The sequence below is a fragment of the Opisthorchis viverrini genome, assembly GCF_000715545.1.
Source record: "Opisthorchis viverrini unplaced genomic scaffold opera_v5_507, whole genome shotgun sequence".
Classification (NCBI taxonomy): Eukaryota; Metazoa; Platyhelminthes; class Trematoda; order Opisthorchiida; family Opisthorchiidae; genus Opisthorchis; species Opisthorchis viverrini.
In genome coordinates, this window is record NW_008752171.1 from 87,487 (window position 1) to 101,097 (window position 13,611).

Consider the following 13,611-nt stretch of genomic DNA (forward strand, 5'->3'; position numbering starts at 1 on the left):
ATATATACAGCATGCAAGGAGGGTACTGATGATTGAATAATGATGAAAAGACATCTAACAACTTTTAACTTGGACGTCTGTTTTGTTTTGTATGGGTAACATTGATACTGTTGGTATTTGTAAAATTTGTCCCACAGAGGCTGGAGTAAGTTACGAGGTTACCAAACACACCAAGCTATATTCTGCTATGTGGCGAGACAGTCTATGAGTTAGTGGTGTCAAATGATCGGCGGATGAAGTCTTCAGGGTATAATAATAATTGCTACTTTAGTAATATTTTGAGCTTGAAATTTCAGAATGACCAACAATCAGCCCGCGACTTTTCGAGTTGCGCAGTCGAACAACCGTCCTTATTATTATTGAGTGCTGTCTTTAATCACCCACTGTTCCTGCACAAGATCACAGAGCAACAAAAGTCTCAGTTAGTGGAGAGGGAATTGTGGATCCAAAGGTGCCCTTGGAACTGGCTACTTAGAAACCAGCGAAGTAGTCAAAATAAAACGATGAATTAACAGGCCAAAGCAGTGATGTCATGCAGAGGCCCAAGATTTGGGTATGACTTATGTCGAAATCACAAATTATGCTGAAAGGTTTCGTTATGGCAATTTCTAAGAGGCCACAGGTAAGTAAAAGTGTCAGAACAGAAGACATAGTAAACTTACATGAAGTCAACTTCACGTGGACGAACACGAAGCAGGAAAATTTCCCACCAGTTCTACGTGTGCGGAATCTTCTGAGGAATTTACGACTTATCACTAGGGTGTACGTGGGGAAGACTGCACTAGAAATAATCTGCTATTAACTCCAGTACACTTCTACTTTGGGCAACATCAGCTCTTAACCTGATAGTTATAACTGCTTCAAAAACAGGTTTAATTGATAAAGGTGGAAGGAACAGACTGAAAAAATAATTGCTGTATTCTGTGATACAAAACAATGGTTAGTCAACATTTTGGTTTAAACGGCATCAGTGGCAAAGGTCTTTTGGGGCACGTGTTTCAAGCATTATATCCCCAAAATATGTCTTCAGAAACAGCCTCAACATAGACGGATTAGATCCCTCATGTTTCAAGCAAATTCCCTCTAACTAAACGTGAACTTTCAATCGACAGAGTGATTCTTAAAAAGTCGTTCTGCCAAGAAATTCATGGCACAGTTCATTGCGCCATGGCATCTCAACAATTTTTCTGACTGTAACCGGCGAGAGTATAATACGGGCCCGTAGATATTTGGGCAGCAGTAAACTGGAGTAAATCGTTGTGTTTTTGTATATAGATCACTTCGGTGTTTCCAGCCCCAGACGTACAGAATATTGGCCTCGGAATGGACTTGCAAGCTGTTTTTTAACGGTGTTATGTGAGGCTAATACAAATCCACTAATTTGTAATTCGCAGTCAACTAGATTTGAAGAGAACTACTCTACTTCATTTTCCCCAAGCAAACTCTTCCCTTGTCTGCTGCTGTTTACTGAGTCTACCTCATAGACTCGATATGCATTTGTAATCCCTCATGAACTTTTAACCCTTGGCTTGTCCAACAAATTTGTTCAGCCATTCTTTGCGCGCGCTTTTTGACCACTTTGCCTTACCACGTTCTGTACCCAGGCGTGTGTCGCAAACTAAGACCGAGTTGCCATCTTCTCCGGGCTTTCTTTGGACTTGCACTATATCGTGAAGCAGTTTAGACGGAAACACCCATAATTCGAGGTTTGTATCCCTTTTCTTACGCATTTTATACATATAGTGCCGCAGCTTTAGATAAATCTCAAGAATCCACAATTTCTGGCTTGTGATTTTGCGCGTCACTCAAGTGGGCTTTCCTGAATACGTCTAAGCATTCTACAACTATCCTGTGGTAAGATGCTGAGTAGGTTTAGATGAAGCGCAATACTTGTAAGACCACTAAAAACTTTTCGACAACCCAAGACCGGTTCCTGGGTCTTATCAGGTAGGCGCTGCCCCTGAGTTTTCCTCTGTCTTATGTTCTATACGAGTCAAAATTGCAGGAAAACCGACAAGTACACCCATTTGCATGCCAATTTAGTTCTCATGGAAGACTAACCTGTGAGTAATGTTCCCTCAAGAAAGCAGTAAGTCTTCTCCGTTTCCAGTTTCAACGTATAAGTGAGGGAATATATAGCACTTGTAAACTGCTATTTTTCATGCTCAGTATCATCTTCCTTCTCATCGATACCAGTCACATTACTGTACAAAAGTTTGTTTTGCCGAAATGCAACTACAACCGCCCGCTTTTTGGGTCCAACGTGAATTTCGGACCTTTGCTAAGTGACTGCTGTTGTGACTGCCGGTTGGCTATAATTATCTGCCACTAACTCCAAACATGGACAAAAATTTTAGCTACCAACACTGGATTAATCTATTTCCACATGTGAATTAATATTGCGATCACCGGAGATTTGAAATACCAGGAAGGTAGACCTCTCTCTTCTTCAAGTGGTGGTTCAGGGGAGTACGGAACTACGGAATTTCCTATTGTAAATGTGGGTCAAGATTTACTTGTATTGTCCTCCTTGCGACATTGTTTCTGATTTACATTAGTAATATCTTCTTTTCACTAGAGACTCCATAGGGCCGTTAACCACTACACATATATGCGCAGGCAATACGTGAGCTCAGTTTTATCCTGCAGTGGTTGTGCACAACCACTAACCCACCGCTACGCAGAACTACACTCCTAGATAACGCAATGATGATGTCACTTCGATTGGTGATGAAACGTTTGCAATCAAATTGCCCAGCTCAACGAACAAACCAACGACCATACTGATGCAGTTTCTCCTGGTATCTTCACCTAAATTTTATGCCACATCTTGGGATTTTGCAATGGCATTACCGAATCTTTATCTGTTTTTGATAAATTAGCAGATTTTTCGCGGTGGATTTTAGTTCGCGATTATATGCTGTACAAATGATTTTGTTCGATTTATCTTTGCTTGGAGACAGATTGAGGCTTGTACTTATTTGTACGTTGACTTGTACTACGGGTAAAATTCTTGCAGTACTTCGGTGACATCAAAGACATTAGAATCAATGTCACTGTAAAGCGTAAGATTCTCGGCATCCAGACGGGCGTGTTTTTAATTCAACCTGTTCTGTTCACTGGTGCACTCTAAATCTGTCAACAGTGTTAGTGATTAAGGTGTTCTTGTTCTTTCCACAATTATTGAACGTGTGCATCGCAATTCATAAATCGCTGGTATATTATCCCTGGATTTAATGATATCCGTATATTTCTCCCCAAAACTGTGCTTAACAGAACCTTAGAAAGTTGTTTGTTTGTTTTTTATTTGTTAAGAAATCCCTTCCATATTCATGCACAGGCGGTTAAATGAGCCTTATATCACTTTAAGAAGTATATAACGAAAATATTCGCCGTTTAACCAGCCGGTATAACATAACACTGGAGTCCAGATCACCAACCTCAACGGTGAGAGTGAAATCCAAAGCGATGTAAAGACATCGGCCAGCTCCGTGGTCTACATGAGAACTTGAATTATATGTTGTTGGCTCCTTATGCCGCGAAATACTTTCAAATCAGAAACATATACCTACGTAGCATCCGCTGCTAAACGGATGAGGTATTACGGTCCGTTTATTGACCAATGTCTCGAAGTTCAAAAGACGTTCTGAAATATTCGATGAAGCCCAAAACCAGATTAGGCCTACTTAGACTTCGTAGGTGTACGTGGAATAAAACCCAGGATCGTCTGGCTAGTTGCAGCCACGAAAGGGAAAATATGATTAAAATTTACTTCTTAAAATGCTTTTCAGGTGAAGGAGTGTTGGCTGGCTGCGTAGGACAGAATATACCCCGGGCAATCGGGGGATAATAAAAACCGAATTACTCTGGAAGCAAAATGGAGTTGAATTCAGTTATTTGTGCACTTGCCCGGACTGTGCAATGATAAGTTTCTCCGTTTAGGGCACATGGTACTATGACTCACTACATGTACATGTTTGCTTGAATCCGCGAGTCCCGTGGGAGCACAAAGCTCCATCCTAGAGATGGTGGAAAATCGGAGATCATTTCAGGAAAACCTTCGAACCACACGAAAGCGACACAATAATAACACAACTGTGCATGATTATGAAACCAAACAAACCCGTTTAAAACAACGGGAGTTGATTTACCCACAAGATAAGTCCAAGTAAATGACTGGTTCAAAAATATAATAATAATAATAATAATAATAATAATAATGTATCTTCCCAACTTGTGAGTGGCATGCCGTCTGGCATGATCATGCGTTTACAGTCAAACTGGGGTATGATAGGGGGATTTGCGGGTAGTGGGAATTGCGCGAAAAGGGGACAGTGTCATAAACAGTGGGAAGTACTCGATTAAATAATAATAATGTTTCTTTCGCAACTTGTAGGGAACAATAGGCATGAGGTCCGACTAATTCAAAGACTCAGTCGGCTGATATGAACTAAAACTGGAAAACCATTTCTGGCCATGAGTGACCTGGGCGGTTGGGTAAATGGCCGGAGTCATAACGAGCAAAAGTGGAGGTGGAGATGGGAAAATTCGAATTGGGAGAACATGACAAGTTTATTATTAAAAATATGGTGCAATCTGAGAACGAGCAGACTCACTGGTTGCAGTGTTGTAGGGAAGTCAGGTGCAGGTGTTAGGATGGATGGGGACACAGAGGTGGTTGAATTCGAACGAGTGGTCCAACAGGTTGGAATGAATGTTATAGTGGCAGTTGGGGCCAATGAAACGAACAGGCAAGAGGGCTTGGTTGAGAGGAGGAATGGAACAGTTGTGGGTGTGCTATCAAACTGAGTACGGCAGTGTCGTGCTATCATTGGCCTGGCATCCTTCAGTTTCCCGACAGCCCCGTGACGGACGTCACATTTGAGATAATTCGGCTAGGGTGTGCAGTTCACTGAGCAGCGGTATCCATCTCAGCCTGGTCGAGGAAACAAGCTGGAACGAAACCGATATGGGATTGTAGGTTTTCTTGGTCCGCTTGGTGATCCCGGAGTTGTAGATTATAGGCCAGGTGGCATGGAGATAAGCTAACCAGGTCGTCCAAAACGGACACTTCCGAAGTTCAAAGCTTGGGAAGGTGAGGGGATGGGAGGATATTCGCAAAACATAGTGAGTTTGAGGGGATATGAAATGGGATAATATGCATTAATATACACAGAAAGAAAAACTTGACGTCTGCTGCAACTAGGGTAATGACAAGTGATCACATGGAGTAGAAGACAGATAGATTTGTACTTAGTAGGCTAGCGACAAGAGGCTGAGCTTGCTGACACACGGTATTATATTACAAGGGACCTAGTAAAAGCCGATATAAGCGCACAGAAGCGTGGTGTTGGAATCAGATTTGTAAGGGCCGGCGAGAACGGACTTCTAAGTTATCTGGTTGATCTATGGTGATCCTTCTGACCATTGTACATTAGTACTTTCTTTGTAACTTATCATTACTCAAATTGTACCACTTTCTGTCTCCCACTAAATCTCAGCTTATTCCTCTTCTCTTCATACCGAATAACTTGTTTAAATGAAAGCAAAGAAATATGGACGCATACACACAATGCAAATTCTGTACGTCGTGAAAGGCATGTTCCCTTCTTGTCGTGTCGAGTTAAGCTGTCAATGACTTAACGAGCGGTGCTCTGCCTTTCAGACTACGACGGGATATAAAGTATCTAGGAATATATTAAGGAAGATTCCAGGAAGGAGATCGATTTGGATTTATTGTGGTGGTAATAACTAACTGTACCAACGAACTGTGAGTCGTATCATCTCGCCTATTTTTACTCACTTGACTTAACTACTTTGAACTGGTATTTGCCAGCGTTATCCACTACAGTTCGGGTGTTTGTTACATGAGTTGGAAAATACCAGGAGAGAAAGTGTGTGCTTGAGAAACAGTCATCAGTCCCTGAAGCATTGCTATCAGCTCTAATCTGTAGGTGGTGCGTAGCGATGAAGATTTCCGTGTATACCACTGGGAGGAGTGAGTAAATGTATTCTCTGATTGGATGGCAGAATGGGCTTTTTTGCGGTGTAGCCTCTGTTCTGACGAAAGGAGATAAAACTGTGCTCGCCGATGTAGGCCATAGGCATTGCAGAGTATTTTCGGGCTATCCCAAGTGAACTTTTAAAATTTTTTTACAGATTAGAGGCCAGTTTTTGTTCCATCACTTGACAAGGTCAAACGGACAGCCTGAAGTGATCGCCACTAACTCAAGTTTAAGACGCTCAACCGTGTGGCGTTTTGTACCTTCATTTTTTTCCAGTACGTCATTACGTATTTCATCAATCGCATGATCGTTTTTGGTTTGAATACGAAAAATTCCAAAAAATGCGCACTCTTACAAAAAACCCCGCAATACAAACGCCGTCACGTGCTTTGACTGTCTTCCGATTTCTCTCGCGCTTGCAGGGGTCATTAGCGAGTCTCATGTGCTAACTCTGGTACCAAAACTTTTCAGACCATTTTCGGTATTTGTCATATGTAGGAACTGTTCGGAAGAAGACCCCTGGACAACTATGATCTGATTATTGTTAATTCGCTTACCTGGGTCAATGGCGAGCTGTTTTAAAGAGGACAATTATTAGTGAGTCTGTTCCATTTGACCTCTTTATTATTGTATACCCACTCCAGCGTTATTATTTTTTTCTTTGCTCCGGTAGTAAAGTAACGTTTTGGGTGGTCAAACCACTACAACCGCTAACCAGCAGTTGATCGATTCGGTGGGATATTGCGTGGACTGGCGGTGCTGCATTCATAAGGCTCCTTTCGAATCTGAGGTCCATCACCCACCCTCCTTTCTGCATTCTCCCATCAATGTATAGTAGCTAAGTTTAAGCTAGTTATTTTCTCTTAAGCCTTGACACTGTCGTCTGTGAAGGTAATCACAAGATGCGAGTCTCACAAGGGATTGCACAAGAAACAACATTATTCTGGATGCGTGTTTCATCGCAAGCCACTATCAGCTGTGCAAAGTCACCTGCAGCACAAAAATAGACATGGATGAGATGAAAGTAAGTCAGTGTTGCTTTATTCATCAAGTTAATGACAACAAAAATTCTGGGATATACGGATGGAGTCATTTCAAGAGATCCGTAAACAAACTGATTTTCAGCTAACCTAGTGTTGATAGAAGTAACAGAGATACCCTTAAGCAGACTGCATAATGTGATGATATCGGTGAAGGTCATCTGAAGGTAGGTGAGCTAACTTACTTTGGGCACTTGATACACACATGAGTTGTCAAATCGCACATACCACACGTAAGTTACGTTGGATGATTTTTTCGCACGTTTAATCTGCCCACATTTGTTTGTGTTCTGCATAATGATATCATTGTTTATTCTCAGCTGGTGGACGGCATGCCGTCAGGTATGATCAAGATAGTTCAGTAAGAGTAAAGGAACGACTGATATCAGGGGTGGTCATGCAAACAACGGGCATTATCCGACGCAGATAGGGTCATGCACAACACAGCACAATCTAAATATGGTGAGCGTCGAAGGTAGAAGAACACATTTATTGGGGTTTTCCTTGGTCTCTTAGAGAACATCATATTAAGGCAGGATGAGCCCATTACAATGCGAAGAGGGTAGAAAAAACGCGACGGCGTGGGCAAAACGGAGCATTCTGCCTGCCGTGGTATAAGAGACTGTAAATCGCAGAAGATAAGGAACCAGAACAACGAATCTGGAAAACCAACTAAAACTGAAAACCGTGTTGGGGCTAAGTGGCCAAAAAGGATCATTAGGTGGAGATATTCGCAATAGGTATAAGTATGAGCTCAGATCTCAGAATCATGATGTGCCATAAAAATGTTGGTGTTGTCGTTGGAGCGGGGTGTGGTGTAAAAGTCCCTTGGTAGGATGAGTTATTGCTTACGCAGGATGGAACACCGACTCTATAGAAAATCATTAACTTTGTGGAAAGGACAATCTAGAAATGCTCCGAGATGATTAATTCCAAGGCAAGCCTTGGGCGGATCAATGGAAGCTCTTCTGAGGTGCGGTTGAGGCCAGGTAAGCAGTTTTTTCGTATACACCGCTAGGTTTCTGTGAGGACGAGAGTAGACAGTCCACATTACAGATAGAATAGCTGCAGATGAGTATGATAGTGCGTGCTCTCACTGCGCTTGCATACTCCGGTTTCTGGATAGCCTCTTAATGGGCATCACGGCTGTATTGATCGGACCAAAGGCATACAATTTCATGGGCAGCGGGATTTTAGGTTAGTTGCGATGATCCACACACGTTGAATAAATCCGATGAAGGATCACGGACAATTTTTGTCCAAATCATTCATAACTCGGCCATTCGGTATCCGCAGAAGGGAATCGATTTATCGAAAAGGGTGATGTAATAAAAATTACCGCTTCATAGTCAAGAACGTCTGCGTGTAGCGGATTTTCTGCAAATTCCCCGTATGGCTGAGTTGTTGAACTGAGGACACCCTCAAGGTCATCAGTCACCACAAATTAGAGAAAGGGCGCTTAGTGTAATAAAATATGGCGAATTCGGTGAACCACAGATCTTTGGTAATTCTGCAGTCGAACTAATTTACTGAACTTTTTAAAGCCCGAATTATCCTTGTAGACGCAAAATGTGCAGTTATGTCACATTTTTGCTCTCTATCTTCGGCTTGATTAAACGAGTGCCAACTCCGTTGTTATGGGACCTCAAGAATTGCCAATAAGCGTAATCGTCGCGGTAGACACACACAATGTGCTCGTATACTTGTTATGAGGTTTCAAGAAGGTAAGGCTTGTGGATGATGATCTACCTCAGTACTCAGTTTTTTTGGTAAACTGGAGCAGAGTTCTCCCTTGGAAATGGCGAAACATACCCGGTTGGCCATACCCCACGCCAAAGACTTGCCATGCATTTTATGACTGGCGTCAAATGAATAACGTACGGTTAGGGGCCCACGATACTTCATTATTTGCTAAATGTGATTTACGTCAGTCAGGTGGCTATCAGGATAATCGGATGCCTGAAAGTGACTCCAGGACTCCAGGAACCTACTAAAAAACGAAAGTCCACAAAGAATGCCGTCAGGCATCCAGGCTAGTCAAATGATTCGGTCAATTCAGCAAAAGCCGATGAGTGCTCCGGCACGCCACAGAAGCAGGACAGAATGTGATCAGCGTTCAGGCATTTCATTAAACGCCTACTCGAGGGCATGGCCCAATGTCAGAAAGTGCTTTTTAAATGCCACAGGGCCGTTGTAACTTTTGCACTCACACGCACTCGCTTGTTGGGAACAAAGCTGTTGTGTACCATTGTCGGTGAGTTTTTCTGGAACCAGGAACCAGAGTGGGAACATCAGTTACATATAACAGTGGTCAACGCGCATCCATACATCCCGAATATGAGCAGTCAACAGTTCAACTTGGATGACGTGGAAAGTTCAATATTTTGGGCGTTCTCATTATTAAATATGCTCCAGCAGGAAGTGTATAATCTTTTTGGTGCGTAGTCTTCAGCGAATGAAAGGAACGATAAGTTGGTTTATTGGGATACCTAGCATGCGGCTGACAAGCTCGGGACGATACTCATTCTATAAAGCGAGCACTTCAGCGGTGGAAATCTATAATGTTGCTCACACTGTGACATTTAGAGTGGCTTCAAGAAATATGATCCTTGCCTGGAATGCATGATGCCCCGCTAAAGGAAGACCTTTACATGAGTCACACGAAATCATTTTCGCCTCTTTCCTCCAGTTGACGTTTCTCAGCATTGGCACCATTATTATGCCATCAGCTCACGGTTGTCGATCAACTTTCTTCTGGGGCGGAAAATGCGGACGCATACGGACTTCCGGAGCGCGCTGCTTCGGGATTACATGCTTCGGTACAAGTTGATATCATAGCACTTCTTTGTTATGGATGGCTTAGCAGGCCCATCTGTGCGCTTTCCGAGCGGACTGGAGGCTAGGCGGAAAACATAAATCAATCAGATTTGGACACAACCTGGGGACAAGCCTGAAGGTCGTCACCACGCAGGGGGCAAGACCCACCATCACAACAATCCACATGATATGATACCTAATTCCCTGCACACCAGTGGTAGTTGCTACCACCGGACAGGTCAAAAAAGCGTGCAAAAGCTCGATGCTGTGTCCATAAATTGCCATCTGGGTTGAGAAGAAGTATCCTTGACTACCGACAGCAAGTTTTCTGTCTCAGACGCCGAGCCTTCGCGCAAAATGACTTGCATGTGAGCAGACCTTTGATTACTGACGCTTGCTGCCCTCTTGGTTTCAAGCGCTTGCAAATTATACAGTACCCGGTTAAGTTGTTTAACCATTGAAGATTCGCATATGGTTAATCGACAGATAACATCCAGAACGTTGCTGTCAGCCTCCAGAATTTCCATTCCGTCACAATGGTACGACATATGCTGCATGAGCCATTCGGCGTGCCGGGACACCATATGTACTACGTGTTCAAGTGCGTCTGAGCGCCGCAGCCGCTTTTAAGACGACCGTAAGTGTTCTCTAGACGGTTGTGTCACATTGCTGAAGTAAACCAACCCGGATTTTGGGTGAACAGTTCACTTCGGTTTGAGATACAGCCAGTAGGCTCTTAGGCAAGAGAAGTAACTGGAGTCCGTGAGTCCTAGAAATTGTAGGCATTGTTGTTAGCTATGTGCTGGTATTATGATAAACAGAAAACCGGTTGTATAACATTACCTAGGGGGGACATCAGGTGAAAACATGTCGGCTGTACGCGGAGGTTTTCTGTGATCGAAATGCACGGACGATATATGACACGTAAGGTAACCCCATCTATCGCTGAAGTGGAATTGTCATAACATAACGTTACAGCTGAAGGCTTCTCCATTTACCCTCAATTTTGCTGCCAGTTTGTCTGTGGCGAAAGACTTCGATTTCAACTGTTCGTTAATCATCCCCCCGAACAAGCCATCCTAGTCATTGGGGCAAACTGTTTGCTCCCCATAAAGGCATGTATAGCGGATAACCCATCCCAATGCCATGTGTAATCAGGGTGGTGTAGAGTGTGTCTACAGGCCACGTATTAGTTGCTTTGAAATAACTTAAACAAATTGATTTGTCGCGCTATATGCCGCCGTCTGGAGAAGCCTATTTAGCTATAGTGACCCTCTTCCATTTGCAGCACAAGCGCACGTCGGGAAGCATGAAGCTTTACCAGGACCGAGGCCCCATCATCTTCCACAATGAAACCCAACTATCGGTCGTCTACTCCTAAGGGACGGCTGACACTTCTGGAGTCAGTTTTTTTGTCCTTCGTGTTAAAAACTTACCAGAATAATGAGCTACGGTCTGCTGCACCTCACAAGACGGTGACCTATACTTTGGTAGGGCCGAAAACCGTATGCTTTCGTCTGAGGGATGGTTCCCGTGTGTCCTTAGACAAAATCTCGCCAGACAGCTCTGCCTTGTCTGCAGCTTGTTTTTAGCAATTGCGCTCAATCTGCCACCTTCATCTGATTTTCAGAATTTCCTTTGGTTCCACTGATTTGGGTGTAGCGGACCAAGAGGCTCTGAGTTTCATTCGTGTAACTAGCGTGCTATTTTGGTTTGATGCGAACTCCGTCCAATAAATAAGGCCGATGTATTCTAAAAAAACGACTATCATCGTGGAGCTGATACATCCTCTTCAAAAACTCATCAGTGTGGCGAAACTTACAAAGGCCTGGGTTAGTATTTTGAACAGAACAGTTCAACTCTGAGCGTCAAGCAGCGCTTATATATCTCCTTTGTGAAACAAGCAGATCTTATCAGCCAAAAAGTTGTTTTAAGGAGATCGGGGTCCCGCGAAAAAGAGCAGGAAGTTGCGCAAAGGAAGCCAAATTTAAACATGTGTACTGTAACGAATTTGAAACCTGACTGTACCTGACTGTACGCCTATCATATGACATTACGAGTGCCTCTCCCTTCCTCTCTTCCCCTATTGCAGGTACCATGGACGAGTCACCACGGGCCCTGGACAGGGAAGAGTATCCCGCCTGCACACCCCCTTGACTGACCTTGACCGCCCCCCCCTTTGATTGTACTCTCCCCTTCCGGTTTCGGTTCGGGTTGCTACACTCTGGTCTTCTTCCCTGTACCACCCGACCTGTGCGCATGTGTGCTGTGTATACTGTGTGGATTCATTAATACCAGCCCGTATATCTGCATATTTCAGAACTGGCTTGTGCCGTCGCTACATCCTGTCGAACGTCGAATACCGCTGACTTCCTGACATCCCACGCTAAAGGACAACACCTACAGAATACCCAGCGCAAATTCAACCATGAAAATAGTGTAATGACATCTTCAAGCTCAAAATCCATCAAACGAGACAAACTAGATTATTTTTTAGAACAACACAGTTTTTTGTTAATTCCGCTCCGACTTCAGTATAATGATGTAAGAGGACTTGATGAACCATGCCACTTTGATGATAGTATGCACCTCTGTGGACGGCTTCATCCTCCTGATATGCACAACTATTTAGTGGATGGTGCCATTTTATGAAGTAGCTGCATGGAAATTAACGACACAGCACTATTTATCGAATGGCAATCGATCATGCTTCCTAGTTAAAATACGCCTTGAAGCCTAAGTGCGTTTGCGGGCATTATCCACTCAGTCTCAATAAGGTTATATATTTTGTAAATGTATGCACACCCAGGAACTGGGTGTACGTTTTCTGGGGAAATGTCTAACAAAATCGGATCGTTAGAACTTGAAGGTAATGGGAGAAAAATGCGACGGAGGGCAAAATAGAGGCTGCTTGTCTGACATGACAAGAAAGGTGTAAACGGTGGGAAATGAGAGACCAGAACATCATATCTGGTGAAGAAACAGAGTTGGTGTCATCCAACCGGTCAACTTGAATTAAAACCTAAAACCACCACTGAGTCCTCGTGGCCGTGAACTGTTGGGCTCATGGCCAGGGCTATAAAAAGCGTAAGTGGGGATGAACTGGATGGATTAGCAAGGCGGATAGGTGGTAACAGGAATCCCAAAAACAGTACATACAGTGAATCGTAGAATCCTTCTGCTTGCTTGAAACCATGCCAGCGGTTAGAGAGGGATGAGCTGAGTAGTATTTCATAAGTGAAAATTAGGAATCCCAAAAACATAATGTACAGTGAATCGTAGAATCCTTCTGCTTGCTTGAAACCATGCCAGCGGTTAGAGAGGGATGAGCTGAGTAGTATTTCATAAAAAAGTGAAAATTTGGTCACCGAATGCGTCACTCTTTCGGGTGAAGCCAGAAGGGCATACATCCTAAAATTCCCTACAGCTGTGCAGATAACGAGTGCTAGACTTTTAGCTTACTGCATTTGTTTGCGACATAGATGCCTCATTATAGTAGGATCGTGCTTGGATGCGTTTTCCAGGAGTTTACCAACTCGTTTTGCTTTCAGAAAACTCTCCCGGCGTAACAGTGTTTTGTAAAGTTGTAAAAATAGTCTTAATTATTAAGCACATTTGCCAGGAGCTTTGCTCCCAAACCAGGTGGATTGTAATCGCGACAGCGAGCTCCCACGCAGAGTCTTCTCAGCGGGTGCCACATAACGGAACACGGGAGGTCAGACGGTGGCACACTCATTATTTGTTAATAG

General features: G+C 43.5%; 1 protein-coding gene across 1 annotated transcript in view; it reads left to right on the forward strand.

Moving 5' to 3' along the window:
* Positions 1-3,350, forward strand: part of T265_15449 (hypothetical protein) — a gene marked incomplete at both ends in the record, with an annotated part of 84,391 nt that extends 81,041 nt beyond the window's left edge. Inside the window, one exon of the mRNA XM_009178167.1 lies at positions 3,316-3,350. Coding sequence (XP_009176431.1) covers positions 3,316-3,349 — 34 coding nt within the window. The remainder of the gene's footprint in view (positions 1-3,315) is intronic.
* Positions 3,351-13,611: the final 10,261 nt, after the last annotated feature.